Source organism: Bubalus bubalis, chromosome 16, assembly GCF_019923935.1.
Source record: "Bubalus bubalis isolate 160015118507 breed Murrah chromosome 16, NDDB_SH_1, whole genome shotgun sequence".
NCBI lineage: Eukaryota > Metazoa > Chordata > Mammalia > Artiodactyla > Bovidae > Bubalus > Bubalus bubalis.
This window is the reverse complement of record NC_059172.1, coordinates 39,087,890-39,110,402: the sequence shown is the minus strand read 5'-3', so window position 1 is coordinate 39,110,402 and position 22,513 is coordinate 39,087,890. Positions and strand designations below refer to the sequence as shown.

General features: G+C 39.1%; 1 protein-coding gene across 4 annotated transcripts in view; it reads left to right on the top strand.

The window, feature by feature from the left end:
• LOC102396589 (interferon-induced very large GTPase 1) overlaps positions 1-18,052 on the top strand; it is a 190,141-nt gene extending 172,089 nt beyond the window's left edge. For 3 of the 4 annotated variants that reach the window (XM_045162934.1, XM_045162933.1, XM_045162931.1), the window contains one exon: positions 10,489-18,052. In XM_045162934.1, the coding sequence (XP_045018869.1) occupies positions 10,954-17,778 (6,825 nt within the window). In that variant the 5' untranslated portion in view covers positions 10,489-10,953 and the 3' untranslated portion in view covers positions 17,779-18,052. Of the gene's footprint in view, positions 1-6,131; positions 6,253-10,488 lie in introns of all 4 variants that reach the window. The other variant, XM_045162932.1, reaches the window with a different exon arrangement.
• The last annotated feature ends 4,461 nt before the right edge of the window (positions 18,053-22,513 follow it).

Sequence of the window (22,513 nt, the reverse complement as noted above, 5' to 3'; positions counted from 1 at the left end):
CTAACAGAAGAAGAAGATATTCAGAAGAGGTAGCAAGAATACACAGAAGAACTATACTAAAAATATCTTCATGACCCAGATAACCATAATGGTGTGATCACTCACCTAGAGCCAGATATCTTGGAATACAAATTCAAGTAGCCCTTAGGAAGAATCACTACAAACAAAGCTAGAGGAGGTGATGGAATTCCAGTTGAGCTTTTTTCAAATCCGAAAAGATGATGATGTGAAAGTGCTGCACGCAATACGCCAGCAAATTTGGAAAATTCAGCAGTGGCCACAGGACTGGAAAAGGCGAGTTTTCATTCCAATCCCAAAGAATGGCAATGCCAAAGAATGTTCAAGCTCACCTCACACGCTAGCAAAGTAATGCTCAAAATTCTCCAAGCCAGGCTTCAACAGTATATGAACCATGAACTTCCAGATGTTCAAGATAGATTCAGAAAAGGCAGAGGAACCAGAGATCGAATTGCAAAATCTGTTCGATCATAGAAAAAGCAAGAGAATTCCAGAAAAACAGCTACTTCTGCTTCACTGATTATGCCAAAGCCTCTGACTGTGTAGATCACAACAAACTGTGGAACATTCTTCAAGAGATGGGAATACCAGACCTCCTTACCTGTCTCCTGAGAAATCTTTGTGCAGGTCAAGAAGCAACAGTTAGAACAAGACATGTAACAACATACTGGTTCCAAATCGGGAAAGGAGTATGTCAAGGCTGTATATTGTCATCCTGCTTTTTTAACTTTTATGCAGAGTACATCGTGTGAAATGCCAGGCTGGATGAAGCACAAGCTGGAATCAAGATTGCCGGGAGAAATATCAATAACCTCAGACATGCAGATGACACCACTCTTATGGCAGAAAGTGAAGAGGGACTGAAGAGCCCCTTGATGAAAGTGAAGGAGGAGACTGAAAAAGCTGGTTTAAAACTAAGCATTCAAAAAATGAAGACCATGGCATTTGGTCCCACATCTATGGCAAATAGATGGGGAAACAATGGAAACAGTGTAAAACTTTATTTTCTTGGGCTCCAAAGCCACTGCAGATGGTGACTGAATCTATGAAATTATAAGATGCTTGCTTCTTGGAAGAAAAGTTATAACCAACCTAGACAGCATATTAAAAAGCAGAGACATTACTTTGCCAACAAAGGTCCGTTTAGTCAGAGCTATGGTTTTTCCAGTAGTCATGTATGGATGTGAGAATTAGGACTATAAAGAAAGCTGAGAGCCAAAGAATTGATTCTTTTGAACTGTGGTGTTGGAGAAGACTCTTGAGAGTCCTTGGACTGCAAGGAGATCCAACCAGTCAATCCTAAAGGAAATCAGTCCTGAATATTCATTAGACGGACTGATGCTGAAGCTGAAACTCCAATACTTTGGCCATCTGATACGAAGAGCTGACTCATAAGAAAAGACCCTGCTTCTGGGAAAGACCGAAGGCAGGAGGAGAAGGGGTCAACAGAGGATGAGATGGTTGGTTGGCATCACCAACTCAATGGATATTAGTTTGAGCAAGCTCTGGGAGATGGTGATGGACAGGAAAGCCTGGCATGCTGCAGTCCATGGGGTCACAAAGAGTCAGACATGACTGAGTGACTGAACTGAACTGAACTGAGAGAGCAAGGCTCAAAGAAGGTAGATGAACCTTATGTATTCTCTAGAAAATCAAGTACTAAAGGCAATCTAGAGAGGATTAGAGGAACTCCAGTTAAAGTTTTGTTTCTTCCTCCTCCTAGACTACTCATGATTTTCTTCCCTCCAACTGATGCAGAACCTTCTCTGACCATGTCTTTTTCATACCTATAATCCCATTTTCAATCAGAACACCTGATACATAGTCTATGGTATATACATGAGTTTGAACAGGATGGAAAAATTTGAGAATATGATGTCTGATTGTAGTGAGCTAAAGAGACACAGAAGTCAAAGGGAACTATTTGGAACCTGAGACACTGGAAAAATTAGAGTGGGATGAATGTGATGGGAAAACAAACAGAGGAAGAGGTTTGGAAATCTGGCAATAAGTGCAAATAGGGACATCATTTTTTGATCCACCTTCATGGGGAGTCCTGTCTGCTGAAGACCACATCTCTGTCTTAGGCAGATCTCTAAATCGGCTCTCCAAATACATATCTTCATGCCCTCACCCCAGGTATTCAACTGTCTTCTCTCCTTTCAACTGTCCACAAACAATACCCAAATATGTGTCTGTCCTCTGTCCAGATAAGCAGTTTGTTTGTGCCAAGCCTAGAAGTTTCCCAAAAGTCATTAGAGACACAATGCAAATATGGTGTGAGCAGTTTTAAATGAGGACATTAGGTTGAGTTGTTAATCATATTGTTTGAGTGCTCTTTGTATTTACTGATTTTTTCTTGGTTTGTTTTATCAGGTACAAAATATATGGTAATACTAAATCTTTCAAAAAGTAATTGTAGATTCAATTTCACCAAGTCTGTAAACTTTGCTTTATTTTTATTGAATTTATTTTTTAGAGCAGTTTCAGGTTTACACAAAAACGAGCAGAAGTTGCAGAGATTTCCCATATACCTCTCGGCCCCACAAATGCGTGATCTCCTGCATTATCAATATCCCCCAACAAAGTGGCACATTTGTTACAGTGATGAACCCACACTGAAATGTCAGAATCACCCAGAGCACATAGTTTATATATGTCTTGCATATTCTATGGGTTTTGAAAAATGCCTAATGAAGTGTAACAAGCTTTTACATATAGAGAATAGGTTCATTGCCCCCCAAATCCCCTGTGCTCCTCCTTCTCATCCTTTACTTGTAACCACTCATCTTCGCACTTTCACTATAGTTTTGTTTTTTCCAGAATATATTACAGTTGGAATCACGGCCTTTTTGATCTAGCTATTTACATTTAGCAATATACATTTACATTTCCTCCATGTCTTCTCATATTTTTTTGTTATTTTTAATATAAATTTATTTATTTTAATTGGAGGCTAATTACTTTACAACATTGTATTGGTTTTGCCATACATCAACATGAATCCACCAAGAGCGTACACGTGTTCCCCATCCTGAACCCCCCTCCCACCTCCCTCCCTGTACCATCCCTCTGGGTCATCCCAGTGCACCAGCCCCAAGCATCCTGTATCCTGCATCAAATCTGGACTGGCGATTCGTTTCACATATGATATTACACATGTTTTAATGCCATTCTCCCAAATCATCCCACCCTCTCCCTCTCCCACAGAGTCCAAAAGACTGCTTCTCATTTCATTTCATTCTTTTCATTTTTTTTAGAATTGAATAATATTTCATTGTCTAGAAGTAGCACAGTTTATTTATCCACTCACCTACTGAAGGATGTCTTGGTTGTCTCCAAGTTTTTGAAATTATAAATAAAGTTTCTATAGATATCTTTGTACTAGTTTTTGTGAGGCATAATTTAGGTATAGATACCAAGGAGCATGATTGCTAGTCATATGGAAAAAAAGTGTTTAGCTTTGTAAGAATGAAACAAACTATCTCTCAAAATAGCTATGCCATTTGCATTCCCAGAAGCAATGAATAAGCTTTCACACCACACCCTTGTTAGCAATCAGTGCTGTTAGTGATCTGAATTTTAGCCATTCTAATAGGTACACAGGCATATCTCATTTTATTGTGCTTTATGGATACTGTGTTTTTCCCAGATTGAAGTTTGGGGGCAACCCTGCATTAAGCAAGTCTATTGGCACCAATTTTTTTTTCTCTCCAAAACTCCTGGCAACCATTGATCTTTTTTACAGTCTCCATAGTTTTGACTTCCACTATTTCATATAGTTGGAACCATAAAGTATGTAGCATTATCAAACTGGTCTTTTTCACACAGCAATGTGATTTAAGACTCTTCTGGGTCTTTCATAGCTTTATAGCTCAATTCTTTCTTTCTTTCTTTTTTTTTTTTTTTTTGCTAAACAGTAATAATAACCTAGAGAAAGCAGAGACATCACTTGGTCAACACAGGCCCATATAGTCAAAGCTATAAGTTTTCTAGTAGTTATGAATAGATGTGAGAGTTGGACCATTAAAAAAGCCAAGTGGTGAAGAACTGATGCTTTCATATTGTGGTGCTGGAGAAGACGTTGTCTCTATAAATTAAGTTGGGAAGAACTCATGCCTTAACAATATTAGACATGAAATATCTCTCCATTTATGTAGATATTCCTTGATTTCTTTTATCAGAATTTTGTAGTTTTCCTTATATAGATCTTGCAGATATATTATCAGGTTTATATCTAAGTATTTATTTTGTGAGGGTGCTAGTTTAAATGGTATTGTGTTTTTAATCTCAAATTCCAATGGCTTATTGCTAGCATATTAAAAAAACAATAGTTTTTGTATGCTAACCCTTAAATGCTACAACCTTGCTGTATTCACTTATCAGTTCCAGGAGACTTTTTGTTGATTCTTTAGCATTTTTAACATAGTGTCATCTACAACAAAGACATGTTTTATTTATTTCTTCCCAATCAGTATATTTTTATTTCCTTATCTTATTAACTAACTCTTCCAACAGGATGTGTGAGAGGAGGGATGAGAGGGGATACCCTTAACCTATTTTTCTTTAAGAGGAAAGCTCCTAGGTTCTTACCATTAAGTATAATGTTAACTGTAGGGGTTTTTTAACGTCTTTTATCAAGTTTAGTAAGTTCCCCTCTATTCTTAGCTTGCTGGAAATTTTAATAATCAGTAAGTATTGGATTTTGTCAAATGGGTTCTCTCCATGTGGTTTTTCTTCTTAGTTCATTGTAGTATATTACATGAACTGACTCTGAATGTTGAATCTACTTTAGTTACCTGAGGTAAATCCTACATGGTTGTGGTATATAACTCCTTTTTACATTATTAGATTTATTTTGTTAATTTTTTTCATAAGAGATATAGGTTTTTAGTTTTCTTTCTTGTAATGTCCTTAACTAGTTTTGGTATTAGGGTAACACTGACCTCATGAACTAAATTAGAAAGTATTCCTTCTGCTTCTGTCCTCTGAAAGACATTGTAGATATTTGGTACAGTTTCTTCCTTAAATGTTTGGTAGAATTCACCAGTGATCCCACTGGGACTGGTGCTTTCTGTTTTGGATGGTTGTTAATTATTGATTCAATTTTTTAAATAGAAACAGCCCTATTCAGAGTATTTATTTCCTCACATAAGCTATAATAGTTTATTATCTTCCCAAGAATTAATACATTTTATCTAGGCTATCAAATGTGAGAGCAAACAGTTTTTCATAGTACTCTTTTTTTCATCCTCAATGAATTCATATCCATAGAATATGGATATCACAGAATTCATACCCATAACCTCTATTTTATTTCTGATATTAGTAATTTGTGTCTTCCCTTTTTTCACAGTCGGAGTTATTAGTTTTGCTGGTATTTCCAAAGAATCATGTTATACTTTTACTGATTTTTTTCTATTGATTTCCTGTTTTAAATTTTATTGGCTTTTTAGTTCTTATTTCTTTTCTCTTGCTGATTTGGCTGGAATCAAATGGAATTTGATTCCATTTCCTCGGATGGAAACTTAGATTATTGTTTTCATATAATTATTCTTTTGTTATGTATGCATTCAATGTAAATTTCCCTCTAAGCACAGTTTTCTCTATAGCCCACAAATTTTGATAAGTTGTATAATGAAATGTTTCTTATTTTATTTTCCTGTGTTAGTTTGACAGTTATATATTCTTGACTCTTATATTTGAGATTGTACTAGAAATTGCAACATACACTCTACAAAATCAACAGAATCTTTGACCTTCCTCTCAAATACCCCAAGGAACTGAGGGTCCTTTAAATCCATTTGGCAAAAACGCCAGCCTAAATGCATTTGTTATCATGTATTTTAAACCCCACTGTTTTATGCATTTATTTAGATTTTTCCATATATTTATTCCTTTGTTGCTCACCATCTTTTCCTGCATCTCTGACTAGTCATTGGTGATATTTTCCTTCTCCTGAAAAAACATGCCTTAGTAGTTCCTTCAAAGTGCATTTCCAGGTAACAAATTCTGTTACTGTGCTGTTTTCAATGTTTTTCTTCCACCATAATTCTTTAAGAATATTTTAAACTCTATAGAATCCTACTTTATCAGCTATTTTCTTTCCGTAGGTTTAACCCTCCATCCTACTGCCTTCTGGCTTCCATCAGTGCTGTTGAGGTCATCATTCTCTCTAATTATTATTTGAAGATAAAATCCACTTACCTCAGACAGTCCTCAGAATGGGAGAAGGTAATAGCAAATGAAAAAACTGACAAAGAATTAGTCTCCAAAATATACAAGCAGCTCATGTAGCTCAATACCAGAAAAATGAACAATCCAATCAAAAAGTGGGCAAAAGACGTAAAAAGACATCTCTCCAAAGAAGACATACACATGGCTAATAAACACATGAAAAGATGTTCAATATCACTCATTATTAGATAAAGGCAAATAAAAACCACAGTGAGGTATCATCTCACATTGGTCAGAATGGCCATCATCAAAGTCTATAGCTAAATGCTGGAGAAGGTGTGAAGAAAAGGGAATGCTCTTACACTGTTGGTAGGAATGCAAACTAGTACAGCCACTATGGAGAACAGTGTGGAGATTCCTAAAAAACTTGGAATAGAACTGCCATACCACCCAGTAATCCCACTGCTGGACATACACTCCAAGCAAACCAGAATTAAAAGAGACACATGTACAACAGAGTTCAGTGCAGCAATAGCTGGAACATTTACAATAGCTGGAACATGGAAGCAACCTAGATGTCCATTGACAGATGAATGGATAAGGAAGTTGTGGTACATATACACAATGAACTATTACTCAATTATTAAAAAGGAATGCATGTGAGTCAGTTCTAATGAGGTGGATGGACTTGGAACTTATTATACAGAGTGAAGTAAGTCAGAAAGAGAAAGATAAATACTGTATAATAACACATATATAGGGAATTTAGAAAGACGGTACTGACGATCCTACATGCAGGAGAGCAAGGGAGACATAGATGTAAAAAACAGACTTTTGAACTCAGTAGGAGAAGGCGAGGGTGGGATGATTTCAGAGAATACCACTGAAACATGTATATTACCATATGTAAATCAGACGACCAGTGCAAGTTCGATGCATGAAGCAGAGCATCCGAAGTAGGTGCTCTGCGATAACCCAGGACAGGGTGGGGAGGAAGGTGGGAGGGGGGTTCAGGATTGCGGGGGACACCTGTATACCTGTGGTTGATTCATGTTGATGCATAGGAAGCCATTACAATATGTAAAGTAATTATTCTCCAATTAAATTAATTTTTTAAAATCTGCTTTTCTCTAAACACTTTGCTTTTCCTGTTGTATTTTCTGCAGTTTCACTATGATATGTTTGATTATGAATTTCTTTTATTTGTCTTCCTAGGTGTATGCCAAGGTATCCTGAATGTTTTCTTTAATTTGTAATGGAAAAGTTTCACTTGCTTCAAATTTATTTACCTCTTCCATCAGATATTATTTCACTATCTATTAAATTCCTGGAGAATTCAAAGAATTTGTTTAAAATTTTTATCTAGATATTTTAGATAACTCAGTTGGAAAAGTTCTCTTTTTTAATTAATTTATGTTTTGGCTGCGCTGGATCCTTACTGCTGTGTGCAGGCTTTCTCTACTTGCAGTAAGTGGGGGCTACTCTAGTTGCAGTGCGCATATGCACACTGCATATATCTCATCCACATCCTGTCTTCACTTCCTTTGCATATATACCCAGGGCTTCTCATTGTGGTGGCTTCTTTTATTGTGGAGCACAGCCCCTAGGGCACACGGGTTTTAGTAGTTGCAGCACATGGGCTCAGGAGTTGTGCCTTGTGGGCTCTAAGCACAGGCGCAGGTGTTGTGGTGCATGGTCTTAGTTGCTCTGTGGCATGTGGGATCTTCCCGGACCAGGGATCGAACCAGTGTTCCCTGCATTGCAAGGCGGATTTCTCACCACTGTCCACCAGAAAAGCCCAGAAAAGTTGTTTTTTGAATTACTGAGTCTGCTATTAAATTTAGATTCAAATTTTAGTGACACTGGGGCAGATGAAAAGCACAAAATCAAAATGACTGTAAGATGAGATGACAATTATAGTGATCCAATAAAGAAAAAATGAAGGAAAAATCTAAGGGAGAGCTGGTAGGGGATTAAAAAGAATTGAGATTTAGGAGTGATTGAAAAGGATAATTTGAAAGGACATGAAACTACATTCACATTAGGAGGAAGAAGGATGCATAGGATTATAATAGTGACATTCAGTAGGACAGGAAATGCAATAAGAGAGGAAACCTGAATTATGTGTGAAGTTGAAACATGTGAAATCTCATCTCATATAATATGTCTCAAAGATAGAGGGGTTAAAAATATAATGAGAAAGCATTGAATATGAGAGTATTTGGTTCTACATACACACATTAAGATGGCATCAGTAGATAAAGAGAATTTGACTATACATATATATAGCTTACAATATAACATATATATATATATATATATAATATAATAATGTTAACTAGTGTCAGATGAAGAGTGAGAAGTGGGTGACAAGTATAAACCAGCTAAGAAGTACATTTTATTTATTGAGATATAATTAACATACCTTGCATAAGTCTAAGGTATACAAGGTGCTGATATGATACATTTTTATATTGCCATATGACCAAATAGAGTTAGCTAACACCTCTATCACATCACAGTATCATTTCTTTATTGTGGTGAGAACAATCAACATAAAGTCCCTTGGCAACTTTGACGTTTATAATACAGTATATTCTTTATAATCACTATGTGTGCTATGCACGGTGCTTATTCACTCAGTCATGTTCGACTCTTTGCGACCCCATGGACTGTAGCCCACCAGGCTCCTATGTCCACGAGGATTCTCCCTATCTGGGAAAATACTGGAGTGGGTTGCCATGCCCTCTTCCAGCAGATCTTCCCAACCTAGGGATCAAACCCAGGTCCTCCTGCATTGCAGGTGGATTCTTTACCATCTGAGCCACCAGGCAAGCCTAGATGTCTAGGACTTATTTATCTACTGATGGCACATTTGTACCTTTAAACAGTATCTCCCCAATTCCTACACCTTCCAACCCTGGTAACCACCATACTACTCTGTTGTTACAACTTTGGCTTTTTTAGATTCCACATGTAAATGATATTAACAGAATTTCTCTTTCTTGGTCTGACTTATCTCACTTAGCATAATGCACTCAAAGTCCATCTGTGTTGTCATGCACAAATGGCATGATTTCCCTCTTTCTCATGACTATATAAAATTCCAATCTGTGTCTATCTGTGCATACATGTGCATGCTGTATCACATATCGTTTATCCATTAAGCCATAGACTGACACTTAGGCTGTTTCCATATATTGGCTATTGTTAATAATGATGCAGAAAACATGGGGGTATATATATCTCTTCAATAGCCTGTCTTCACATCCTTTGCATATATACCCAGGAGTGGAATTGCTGAGTAATATTGTGATCCTATTTTTCATTTTTGAGGAAACTCTACAAGCCTTTCCATAGTGGCTAAACCAACTTAAATTCTCAGCCAACAGTACACAAGGGTTCCTTTTTTTCCACACCCTCCTAGCATTTATTATTTGTAGACTATATGATGATGGCCATTATGATTGGTTTGAGGTGATACCTCATTATCGTTTTAATTTGCATTTCCCTAACATTAACAATGTTGAGTTACTTTTCACGTGCCTGTTGGTCATCTGTATGTCTTCTTTGGAGAAACATCCATTTATTCTTTGTCTATTTTTTCCTAATATTCTTTTAATGTAGCTATCCAGTTTTTCCAACACCACTTATTGGAATTATCTTTTTCCCATTGTTTTCAAACCTGGCTTGTCATAGATTATTGACCATTAGTGTGTTGGTTTATTTCTGGGCTCTCTATTCTGTTCCATTGATCTGTGTTTGCTTTTATGCCAATATCATGCTGTTTTGATTAACATAGCTTTATAGTATAGTCTGAATAGGGAACGTGATACATCCAGCTATTTTTTGTCTCCAGTCAGTTTTGGCAATTAAGTCTTTTGTGGTTCCAAAAAATTTTTAGAATCATTTTGTTGTACTTTTGTGAAAGTGTCCTGGGTATTTTGATAGTGATTGCATTAAATCTATAGATTGCTTTGGATAGTATGGACATTTTAAATAACATTAATCCTTCTAATTAAGGAACACAGGATGTCTTTCCATTCCTTTTTATCATTTTCAAATTCCTTCAGAGTATAGGTCTTTCACCTTCTTGGTTAAGTTTATTCCATGGTATTTTATCCTTTTTAGTCTGATCATAAATGGGCTTGTTCCTTGAATTTCTTTTTCTGATAGTTTATTATTAGTGTATGAAGTGTATTAGTGTAAAAAGCAACAGGTTTATGCAAATTAAGCACAGAATTCTGCATATTAACATGCCACAGGCTAACTGAGTGTCTTATCTTCACACAGCCATGTACATAGCAGAGTCTATGCACAATGAACCCCTACTCAGAGGCAAAAATGGGCAAGATCTCCAAAAGTTGCTCAGGGAAGTAGGACTGGCAGTTAAATACTAGTTGTCAAAGCTGCAGAACACCTGGTTGTGACTTCTACCCATGCCTTACAACACCTAGAAGAAAAAGACCTCCAGAAACTGAAATGCCAGGTGCAACCTTCCTGAAAGAAAAGGGCCCTGGAGAAACTGCTTAACCAGTCATACTCAAATACTCTTTCAGAGTTATAGGAGCCTCATGTGGAATCAGTAAAGAAAAGGCAGAAGAAGGCAGAATGGACACTGAAGAAATTAAGAGAGATGCTTTCAGAAGGAAGGCAGTGACAAGATGAGGCAGAAAGGAGAAAGGAAGCGGAGCTGAGGCAGGCAATGGAGATCCCGAAAGAGTTTTGTCCAATTCCTGAAAAGCCCTAAGAGAAGTCATGGAAGACACGGAGAGACAACTCAACATAAAGGGGGCACTGTCCTACAGGAAAAATCTCCCAGATAGAGAACTGGTGAGACATGCATCTGGAGGACTAGCCCTAGAGGGAATTTACAAAACCAGTGACCAAGGGTCTCTTATAAAGAAGAAAGAGGAGCTACTCTGTGTCCCCAAGGACTTTGTACTCCGTGGCCCTGAGCAGGGTACACGGATGGAAATGAAGGAATTTACATCTTCTCAAGAAGAATCCAAGTTCACTCAGACTGTAGAGAAGCTGGGCTTCAGCGTATCAGCCTTAGCAAAGTGTGGAGGTTGGGGAATTAGCCTGGAAGCTGGTATGGATCAGAGCATGCATTCAGAATCCAAGAAAACACAACAGTCACATTCTACACACTCCTATTTCTGCTCAATCAAGTTCATCTATATCCCACTGGCCTCCTTCTACTTTCCCATTGACCAGCTCCAACTTTCCAATGCTGCTCTCCAGGAATTAAAATACATTGAAAACCTTCTGAGTCAGTCAGAAGACTCAGACAAACTACGCTTGCTGAGGCATAGGGCTGAAGCCTTCTTCCAGAGGTATGGGTCTCATGCTAACCAGGGCCCTCTGCACCTGGGAGGAATCTACTGGTGGAAAGCCATTTCAGAGGGTTTCCAAAAAGAGCAGCTGGCAGAAGTGAAGCAGCAAGCAGCAGAGGCCCTGAATATTCTCATAAGGGGCAGTTACAGTGGCTTTGGAGTGAACATTGGTGCAGGTCTGGATATGTCAGACTCTCATTCGAAAAAAGCCTCTCAGAAATCAACCTTCCAAAATCTCCAAACTGAAGTTCAGTTATCTGTGGCCCAGACAGGTGGCCCACCAGAAGCAAATGGCTTTTTTGACTGGAAAGCTGGTCTAGTTGCCAATAATCAAACCTGGTGTGTCATTGACCGTGGACTTCAGCTGGTACCTGTTTGGGACATTGTTCTCTCTAGCCACAGTCGTGATTTTAAGGATCCTCATAAATTAGCTAACTGCCTGAAAGCCCACTATACTGTTCTGAATGAACTCACTGCCCAGATCCAGGAGGGAGAATTACTGAGTATTGAGAAGGAGGCTAGGATTTTCCTAGAGGATGTGAAATCCTGGAAAGTTTTTGATCCTGAAGAACAGCTTAAAAGGCTGATAAATTTCATGCAAAGATTGAGTCAAAAAACTGGAAGTTATACCACTTGGACTAATATATGCCTAAAAGACAGGGGTCTGCAGAATTTTCTGGTAAACACGGTAAACTTTTGCAAAAAATCTCCCATTTATGGAACTACATTTATTAAATCTCAGTTGAGCCGTCTTTTGGATCCTCACATCTATATAGTAACAAACTTTCCTCAGGCTCATTCCATTATGGAGTGGATATTTCAGTCAGAACCAAAGGAAGACAATGTCCAGATCACCCAATTTTCTGAGTTAATTGAAATATTTAAAAAAGCACAGAAGGGTCTTAGGGAAGTAAAGGCGAACTCTGAATCTACAGAGTTGGTAGAGGAAGCTCAAAGGAAGCTGACTTATGAGGTCAGTTTGTCTCTAGGTTGTTTCTTGAAATACCTCCGAGAAACAGGGAAGACAGACACACACATTTTGTTACTTTTGATAGCATCTGGTGCAGGATATCATGTGGTTGACAATATATTTCAGTATCTCCTGGGGCATGATGAGATAGACTTCCTATTGGAGAAAACGCAAACTGCACCAAATAAATACCAAGAGCTCAAAAATATTTGCAACTACAGGGCTCAGGCATTCCTGGTGCTCACAGGTCTGACAGCAACAGCGGGTATCAAAGCTGTTTCTCAGGAGGTGAAAACACAACGCTTGGCATTGATCAAACAACACATGGGACAATCTTTGACTAAAGAAGTTGTACATGTCCTCACCAATCATGGAGATAATGATTGGCAAAACCTAGACAAAGACTTGAGACTGCTCATTGATGGGAAATATGAGGCTACTGTCTCTTCATTGCAAGTGGAGGAGGTGATAAAAGAATTGCAAAGTGTCTTCCATGAAAAGAAAGAGCCCCACGAAACACATGATAATGAAAAGAAAAAGAAGGAAGTCATAGAAAATGGAGCCTTTCAAGACTTACTCCAGCGTCTAGGCCTAGAATATTACTACCCAAGAAAAATGAGCAGAGCTAACTTCCAACTGATCCACAAGACTTCTGTGTACAACACCCAGCCCTGCTCTGAAAGAGAACTTCCCTTCTATTTCCTACAGAAGCTATTGATGCTGGATTGTGGGCTGAGATACCTGATCATCAAACATGAAGAATACACAGAGAACCAAGTCTATTCAAGCACCTCAAATCAAGAAAAGGAGGCTTTTGATCCATGTGAAGATCTACTTGAAGAAACTGTTCATCCTACTAAGCCTTCAGCAGCCACTAATGTCAGACCCTATGTTCACCCTATGGATGTTCAGATGGCAATTCTTCACTGTGCAGATGATTTTGCCAGACAGTATATTTTGGACAAACTTTCCATGTGTCAGTTTGCCCTCCCCCTTCTCACACCTAATCCTTGCAATGCTCAAATTGAATTCTCTCTCTGGTCTCTCAGACAACTTCGAAGGAGCTGGCAGCAACTAGGGAAATCAATAAATGAGGAGAAGGACAATTACACGAATCAACAGATGTGTTGTGTTTCTGCCCCCATTGTGTCCTTTATTAGAGTTGGAACTGGCTTCTCTGCTTCCAAATCACAGATCATGAACCGTCTTCTCAGTGAACGCAAACATGATGTCTTTTTTCACCGACATTGCAAAGGCAGCAGCAGATACTGTCTCTTGATGGGAGGAGTGGTGGAAGTCACCTGGTTCTGTCCTGGGGGGGGAGAGCAGGACAGATTTGACAACTGCTTGACCTTTACCAATCTTCATGGAGATGCAAAGGAACATGAGAAGCAACTCACCTTTTTGAAGGAAGTTTCTTCCATAATTGTGATCCTGATGTCAATTTCTGATCACAATAAAGGAAACCGAAAAATAGTCAGTGACATGTGTCAGTCATCAAAACCTTTAATCTTTTTGCTTGATGATAAAGGAAAAGTCACAGTCGATAATTCTGGCCCAAGAGTGAGAATTGGGATCAGGAACAGAAATGAGGCAGAATTAATAGGGGAGCTCACAACTACAATCAAACGTTTGCTGAAGCTCTCTAACGCTGCACTCAGCTTGGAGAACTGTGCCCAAGTTGCTCGCAAGCAAGGAATGCTTATTGATGAAGACCAGAAAGATTGCAAGGAAGCCAAAGAAAAGGCAGAGGGCCTAATGACCCTACTGAGAGAAATGGAAATACCTCAGGTCAAGGAAAACTTACTACCTCTTCAGGGAAAACTGTGGCAACTTTGGTGTAAAAAGGACAAAGAACTCTATCATCTGAGAGAAAAGGGGAATTGCAGCATTGAACAACACAAAAGTGAGACTGAGACAGAAAAACAAATGATAAGACATGAACAGTTCAGAAAAGCCTTTCCTCTCAATGCTTTAATGCGTTCTGTCCTTGAAATTCTCCAAAATCATTCAGAAACTCACACCAAACTCTACTTCCTCCAATGGCTGAATGTAGCTTTGGACAAACTGACTGCAGGACACTTGGAAAATCTAAATGAGAAGAAAAAGGTATTGGTTCAAAAAGAAAAGCAAGAGGGCCCAAAGTGTAGCTCTCTGAAAGACTGGCAAAAAGAGATAGAAGCTATTTCCAGACAGATTAATGACTGTTCCTTGGGAATTGAGCACTTTCTCAGAGAAGCTGGCCAGATCTATGAAGCTCTGGAAGAAGCTTCACCCGCGAAAGATACCCTATTTCTCTCCCTTCCCCACATTGCTGCAGATCTGATGATATCTGGTGTTCCCATTGAGCTGATGGATGGGGATGTTTCATATGTGCCCCTGAGGTGGGTGGCAGCTGTTTTTGACAAGCTCTCTGAGAACCTTGGAAACAAGCGGCTCTTTGTTCTCTCTGTCCTCGGCCTGCAGAGCTCAGGGAAGTCCACCCTGCTGAATGCCCTTTTTGGGCTGCAGTTCACTGTCAGTGCTGGGAGGTGTACCCGGGGGGCCTACATGCAGCTTCTGAAAGTGGAGGAGACATTCACAGCTGAACTTGGCTTTGACTTTGTGCTTGTTGTGGACACAGAGGGACTTCGAGCCCCAGAACTCAGCAACAAGTCCCAGAATCATGACAATGAGTTGGCAACCTTTGTCATCGGACTTGGAAACTTGACTCTGATCAATATTATGGGGGGAAATCCATCAGAAATGCAAGATATTCTACAAATAGTTATCCAAGCTTCTCTGAGAATGAAACAAGTGAAAATCTCTCCCAGTTGCCTCTTTGTCCATCAGAATGTGGGGGAAGTTACAGCTAAAGACCAAATTATGGAAGGAAGAAGGCGGCTTGAGGAGAGATTGGATGAAATGGCAGCAATAGCAGCTGCAGAGGAGCAGTGCTCCGATGTAACCTGCTTTAGTGATGTCATTAAGTTTGACGCCAATACCCACGTCTACTACTTTGCTCACCTCTGGGATGGCAATCCCCCAATGGCCCCTCCCAATCCTCGCTACAGCCACAATGTTCAGGAACTAAAAAGCAGAATTCTTGTGACTGCCCAACGGGAATCTAGGGGAAGCATCATGAAGATATCAGATGTAAAATCCCGAGTTCAAGATTTGTGGAGAGCCCTACTGAATGAGAACTTTATTTTCAGCTTTAGGAACACTCAAGAAGTCATGGCCATGAGCAAACTGGAAACCATGTATAACTCCTGGACATGGGAGCTGAGGAGTCATGTGCAGAGATTACAGGACGAGCTGATTAGCCAGATTCAGAATGGAAAAATCCAGACACTTGAACCATATACCCTGGAGGCTCCAGTTACAGAGATATATGTAGCCATCAAGCAAAAACTTGAAAAATATTTTAATGAAGACCCGGATAGTAAAGTACTGGTTCAGTGGAAAGGAAATTTTGAAAATAAACTAATAGCCCTTAAACAGGCACTAATTTTAGAAGGCCAGAGAAAAGCCAATGAACTGATTAGTTTTGAAAAATATAAAGAAAAACTGTATAACAAAAAGTCAGGTTATGAAAAGGAATTATTGGAAAAAAGCCGGAATTTGGCTTTATTGCTGAATGGCACCGAATTCAGCGAGGAAGAGCTCCATGCGAGATTCAACTCACTTTGGGAAAAATGGGTCTGGGATGTGTCCTCAAGTCTCCCTCCAGCCACAGACCCTGAAATTGACGTGGATTCTGAAAACATCCTTTTGGAATATTTCAAAAAGGAAAAAGACATGGTAAGCATACTGATGAATTATTCTGGAGAAAAGTTTGAAATCAACTATGACAAACATGTTAAGATGAACAGGAATTCTTGGGGACTCACTACAATGACAATAGAGACCCAGGATATACACTCCATAAATATGACTACTGACTGCATTATTTCAAAAGTTAATGAAACTGTTAACAAAATATGTCAGCAAAAGCATGATTACAATCCAACTTATTTCTATGAAATCCTGAGAATAATACATGAGGAGGTGATGTCTGCACCCACTCAGAAAAGATACACATTTACAAAAAAATATGAAATAGACTTATCATTGTGTTTATTCCAAAGAGCATCAGTGAAGTTTAAGGAGATGCACAAGGCATTCAAGAGGGTAAATGATCCTGTACACTATCTGCAATGCAAGAAAGATGGTTTCTTCATGAGCTTTAAGATCTCTTGTCAAGGAGCATCTTCAATTAAAAGGTTTGTTGATTTTCTATGGAAGAAACTCACACCTGCTGTCTCCAGCACCATAAGGAAAAACATGGCCCTCAAAATTGCTGGGGACATTCGATCCACCTGCCGGGCATTCAATGAAAACAGAGCTAACCTGGAGAAACACATTCTCATCTCTCTGGCAGAAGAAGAAAATTTTGATAACTACTGGCAGTATCTTAATAATCCAGAATCATTTTTGAAGAATTACATTGAAAACCATGTTAAAAGATATTTTTCTGACAGAAGAAGTAAAAAAATAAAGACTTTTCTACAAATGAGTTTAGATGACATCAAGAATGCCATCCTCTCAGCTATGCATGCATCTACAGCAATAGCTAAAGATAAAAGCAGCACAGTGTCTGGGTGGTTAGATTTGTTCTGTGATCACCTGGGGAGTACCTTGATCTTTCCACGAAAAGACTTGATAAGCATTGAACACCAGGAGATAAAAGATATCGAGTTTATCAAAGAGGCCATGGGTAAAGCTTTGGATCCTGAAATGAAGAAGGTAGAACAGAACTGTTTGTCTAGATTTGTAGAAGAAATGATTCCTGAAATCCAGAAAATGCTCTCTGAACATCTCTGTGGCTGCTGGAAACAGTGTCCCTTCTGTAAAGCAATTTGTACGAACACAATCCCTACCCATGAAGGAGACCACAGTGCTCCCTTCCACCGTCCACTAATTCTCAGTGGAAGGTTGTGGTATCAAACAGATCATCTTATCATTAATAACTGTACTAGTCTGTTAGCAAGTGATCGTAATTTTGCTTTGAATGATGGCAGGAGAATCCCATTTAAGACGTATCGAGAAGCAGGAGGGGAATATGCCACATGGAGCATCACCCCAGACACATCCACGCAGCCATACTGGAAATGGTTTGTCTGTCACTTCAGATCAAAGCTAGAAGAAAAATATCACAAAAGATTTATCAATGAAAGTGAAATTCCTGATGCCTGGAAGAAAATCACAAAGCAGGATGTGCTTGATGACTTGAAAAAAATTAATACTCAATGACCAGATAAGAGTTCCAGTATCTAAACAAAGAAGGCGCATTACCAGAACAAGCCTAAAATACCACCCACTCAGAATGAAACCTTCCTTGTATCAATTTTTTTTTTCAAATGAAACATCTAAAACTAAATCAATAATAGCAAAAGTTAAAGATTTCTTGAGTAAGAACCTTATTTTTCTTTGCCTCAATTCCTTCTTCTTTAAAAACAGATAACTGATATATATGAGTACATGATAAAATCAAATAAACTCCATTTAATATACCAACTACATATTTTATATTATTATTCTGAATGTTTTTATTTTTAAATATGTAATGTTGGTGTTCTTTGGAAGGAATGATGCTAAAGCTGAAACTCCAATACTTTGGCCACCTCATGTGAAGAGTTGACTCATTGGAAAAGACCCTGATGCTGGGAGGGATTGGGGACAGGAAGAGAAGGGGACGACAGAGGATGAGATGGCTGGATGGCATCACTGACTTGATGGATGTGAGTCTGGGTAAACTCCGGGAGTTGGTGATGGACCGGGAGGCCTGGAGTGCTGCAATTCATGGGGTCACAAAGAGTCAGACATGACTGAGTGACTGAACTGAACTGAACTGAACTGAATGTTATATAAAGCTTCAAGAAAGTCATTTTCACAGAGGGAAATTAAAATCATTTCAGACTGCTACAAAATCTATAGAATAAGTATATGAATATTTTTATCAATATATGGTTATTCACTGGAAGTTACAAAATCTTTTCATTTCTAAGTGTATTTTTTTCACTATGAAATTGTGAGGAAGAGTTTTTAATGCTTGAATACAAAAACATTCATAGGAAATTCAAGATTTCCAGTTCTCAAATATAATGCCATTTAGAGCTATTCTATTACAGGAATAAAAAATAAAAAATCAGAAACTTGGCCAGGAAAGAGCCTGCATCAATTCAGGAAACAATATTAAACAAATATGAAAAATAGAAGTTAAACAACTTTTTGTAATTTAACCATTTTTCTCTTCTTCCTGGGCATTTTGGCCCTTGCCTGTGCATGTTTTTTTACAAAAAGGTAAAGAAAAAAGTCACAGGAGTTTAGGTATTCAAAGCCTAGAGCTCTGTACAAATCTGAGAAAGACCCGTTTATGGAACAAGATTTATGACCAGGGAAAAACGGCCATTTTAATCAAGGCTGTGGAACAGGTAGGGGCTTCCCTTGTAGCTCAGTTAGTAAATAGTCTACCTGCAATGCAGGAGACCCGGGTTCGATTTCAGTGTCAAAAAGATCCCCTGGAGAAGGAAATAGCAACCCACTCTAGTATTCTTGCCTGGAGAATCCCATGGGACGAGGAGCCTGGCTAGCTACAGTCTATGGGGTCACAAGAGTCAGACACATCTTAGTGACTAAACTATAAGATAATTCAATAAGAAATGTTTCTGTATATTAAAATGTAAGAAAATGCTTATCTCCAATCAAGCACCTTTGTGACTTTTCACACTATTTGAGCCATAGAGTCATGATCAGAAATAAAAAAGGAGAACATGCTGAAGCCAACGAAGGACCTGAGAGGGGAGGAAATCTCCATTCTGCAAGCCTATACCTTGTGAAACAATAACTTATGCTAGGTTCTCAAAGCTGATGATCTCAAGGAATCCTGATGCAAAGAAAAAAGTTACTCATGTCTGGCATAGGGCCATTCATTGGCTTCCATTTAAGGGTACACTATCCCTCCACAGCCTGTGTGAAAACATACAGTACAAAGAAGAACAATCAAAGGACTTGGATTTTCAGAGTTGGGGGATAGGAATGCTCACTCTGCTATCTCTGTGCCCCAAGCATACTCTTCAGTGTAAGGTCAAGTGACCATGTCTCCAGAAGAAATCATGAAACAGAAAAGCTGTATAGGAAGCAGATGTTCTTGAACAGATGGATTTTCCTTTTGTTCTTTAAAAATAGTCTCACTGAGAGTTGGAGGAGCCTCCGAATAGGATAAAGTTGAAATAGTGATAAAAACAGAACCCATGCACAATATAGCACCTGTCTCTGACATCACTGCATCCTTGAAAACTATGCAATGTTAACATTTGTTCAATGCTTTTCATATTTGTTCAATAAGTCCAAACACTTTTAACTAAGAAGCATTATAATTAACTTTGATTTTCAGGCAAAGTTCTTGTGAATAAATAAATGATTTTTTATCAATTCCTCAGGCATTTAAGGAGAGTGATTAGTAAATGTAATTCAGAGACGGTGTCAAGAGTTCCCTACCAAATGGCTAAATATAAGTTGGGAAAGAAGGTAGATGGAAACATATGAATGTGGTTTTCTATGATAGTAGTGGAAACGAAAGTGCCATCAAGGTGGGGTCAGGATCAAAGTGTCAATGGGTTGAGGTCAGTGAGGGAGATCTTAGGAACATGGAGTAGGGTGATAGAGTTCATAGGGATGAGAATCATATAGTCATCAAAAGTCATCACCTACCCTGGGCCCAGGGTAGGTCACAGGCATTAGAGATGGCCAGCGTTTTAAGGTCACTGGAGGTAAGGTTCACATGATCAGTAGAAAGAGTCTCTCAGAGTCACTGAAAATGTGGATCATGGAAAGAAAGGAATTGGGGGGTCACCACATCAATAGACATCGGGAATTTCCAGAGTAATTTATGCAAGAGAGGACGAATCCTGCAGGAATGGGGCTAGGAGAGTGATGGATTCCAGGGCAAGATAAAGAAGACAAATACGATGTGAGTTGCTTCTTAGGTGGCACCAGTGGTAAAGAACTCACTTGCCAATGCAGGAGATAAAAGAGATGGTGAAGTTCAATCCCTAGGTTGGGAAGATCCTCTGGAGAAGGAAATGGCAACCCACTTCAGTATTCTTGCCTGGAAAATTCCATATACAGAGGAGCCCGATGGGCCACAGTCAATGAGGCCGCAAAGAGTTGGGCAGGACTGAGCACCAGCACATGCTTTAAAAAAGATGGAAATTTGCACTAAGAAGATTTTCACTTAGGTCTCTAAGTGAATGAAGTGTCCTACAGACTATTACAGACTAATTATTTCTGTCATCCCTACATCCATAGGGATTTAAGACAGACTTATATGTCTTTTCATTTGGAGGAGATATCAAGATTGAAGGCAAAAGGAGAAGAAGACAGCAGAGGATGAGATGTTTATATACATCACTGAGTTTGAGCAACCTCCAGGAAACAGCAATAACAGTAGTTAACATGGAGGCTGGGGCTATCTGCTCATGCTCACTAGTGTCCTCTACTCCTGAACAAGTTGCTAAATTTCTCCAAGGTCCATGGGATACAGATTGGATCCTCTGCCCAACAGAGTTTCCTCACCCCTTCCACTGCTCATCCCGCCCACGGCTCACCCCGCCTGTGCCCCTCCACTCCCACCCCTCCCACCCCTCCCATGCCCCACCCTTCCCACCACCCACTTCAGCAGAGACAGACAACTGCAAATATACTGCCAGAAGCAGGAATGAGGGTAAAGTCAAAGAGCTTACCCTGGGATGTCAGCAAAACAGGTCAGCAAACAGTGCACCATCAGATCATTAAGTGTATGGGGGCATTCTGAAGACTCCACAAAAGCATAACCACAACAAGCCCCTATTGTATATTCAACAGCTAAAAGACAAATCACAAATAGCACCAGCTACCCTTCAGCTCTCATCCCTCAAACCAAATAATAAGAGTAGGAGGAGGAAAGGAAGTAAAGAAATGAGAAAAAGAAAACAGGCCATGACACACTTACTCCCTCCAGTTCTATGAAATTGTAAATCAGGCCTGATCTTGATGGAGGTGGTGAAAGGTGGTCAAAGAGCCAGCTGAGGATTTAATGAGAGATGGAAGTTTTGATAGTAGATGGAACGTAAACTTTTTAATGCCTAAGACTTTAGATATTCTAATACCAAAAGTGACTAGAAAAGTCACTTTCCCAGGAATATTACCAGGAATGGGGGTGGGGAGAACAAAAATAAACATGGTGGCAAGCAAGGGCAGAGATAAATAAAGGAATATTCCAATTATACACCACTGAGTCCAGCTCATTCAATGAACAGTTTACACACAGATGAAGAAAAATGAGGAAGAGGGGTAAGAAGAGAAATAAACTGGCAACACAGATAAGTCTCTTCTGGAAAAGGAAGGGACTGCTTCTAGGAGATGTTTTCAATTACTTCTCATTATTAACTAGTACAATATTGTCATATAATAATAAAGATATATGCAGTCTTTGTCCAGGTTTCTGGAGAAGAGCTTCTAGAATTCTGGAACTTCATGAGTTACACGGATGAGAGGAGCCTCTTTTGTTATTCCTAAAAAGTCCTTGTCGAGAATACTTGAGTTTATGTTAATGAGGTGACTCTGTATGAGCCCCCTAGATAGTTTCAGGATGGAGGTTGCCTTCCAAAGAAACCATGTGATAATAGGGTTGGAACTTTCAGCTCCAAATCCCCTCACACATCCAGGAGGGAAACTGGATAGAGACTGAGTTAATCTGGAGTTGCCAATGATTTAATCATGCTTATGTCATGGGACCTTCATAAAACCATAAGGGAAAGGGCTTGCAGAGCTTCTAGGGTGGTGAACACCCCCACATGCAGAAAGGTGGTGTACCCCAACCTCCACAGTCACAGAAGCCTTGTGTTAAGGACACTTCCACACCTCATATTATTTGCCTCTTAATCAGGTTCTTCATGTATATATTTTCTAACATCTTTATAAGGATACATAACTATATATCCTATAT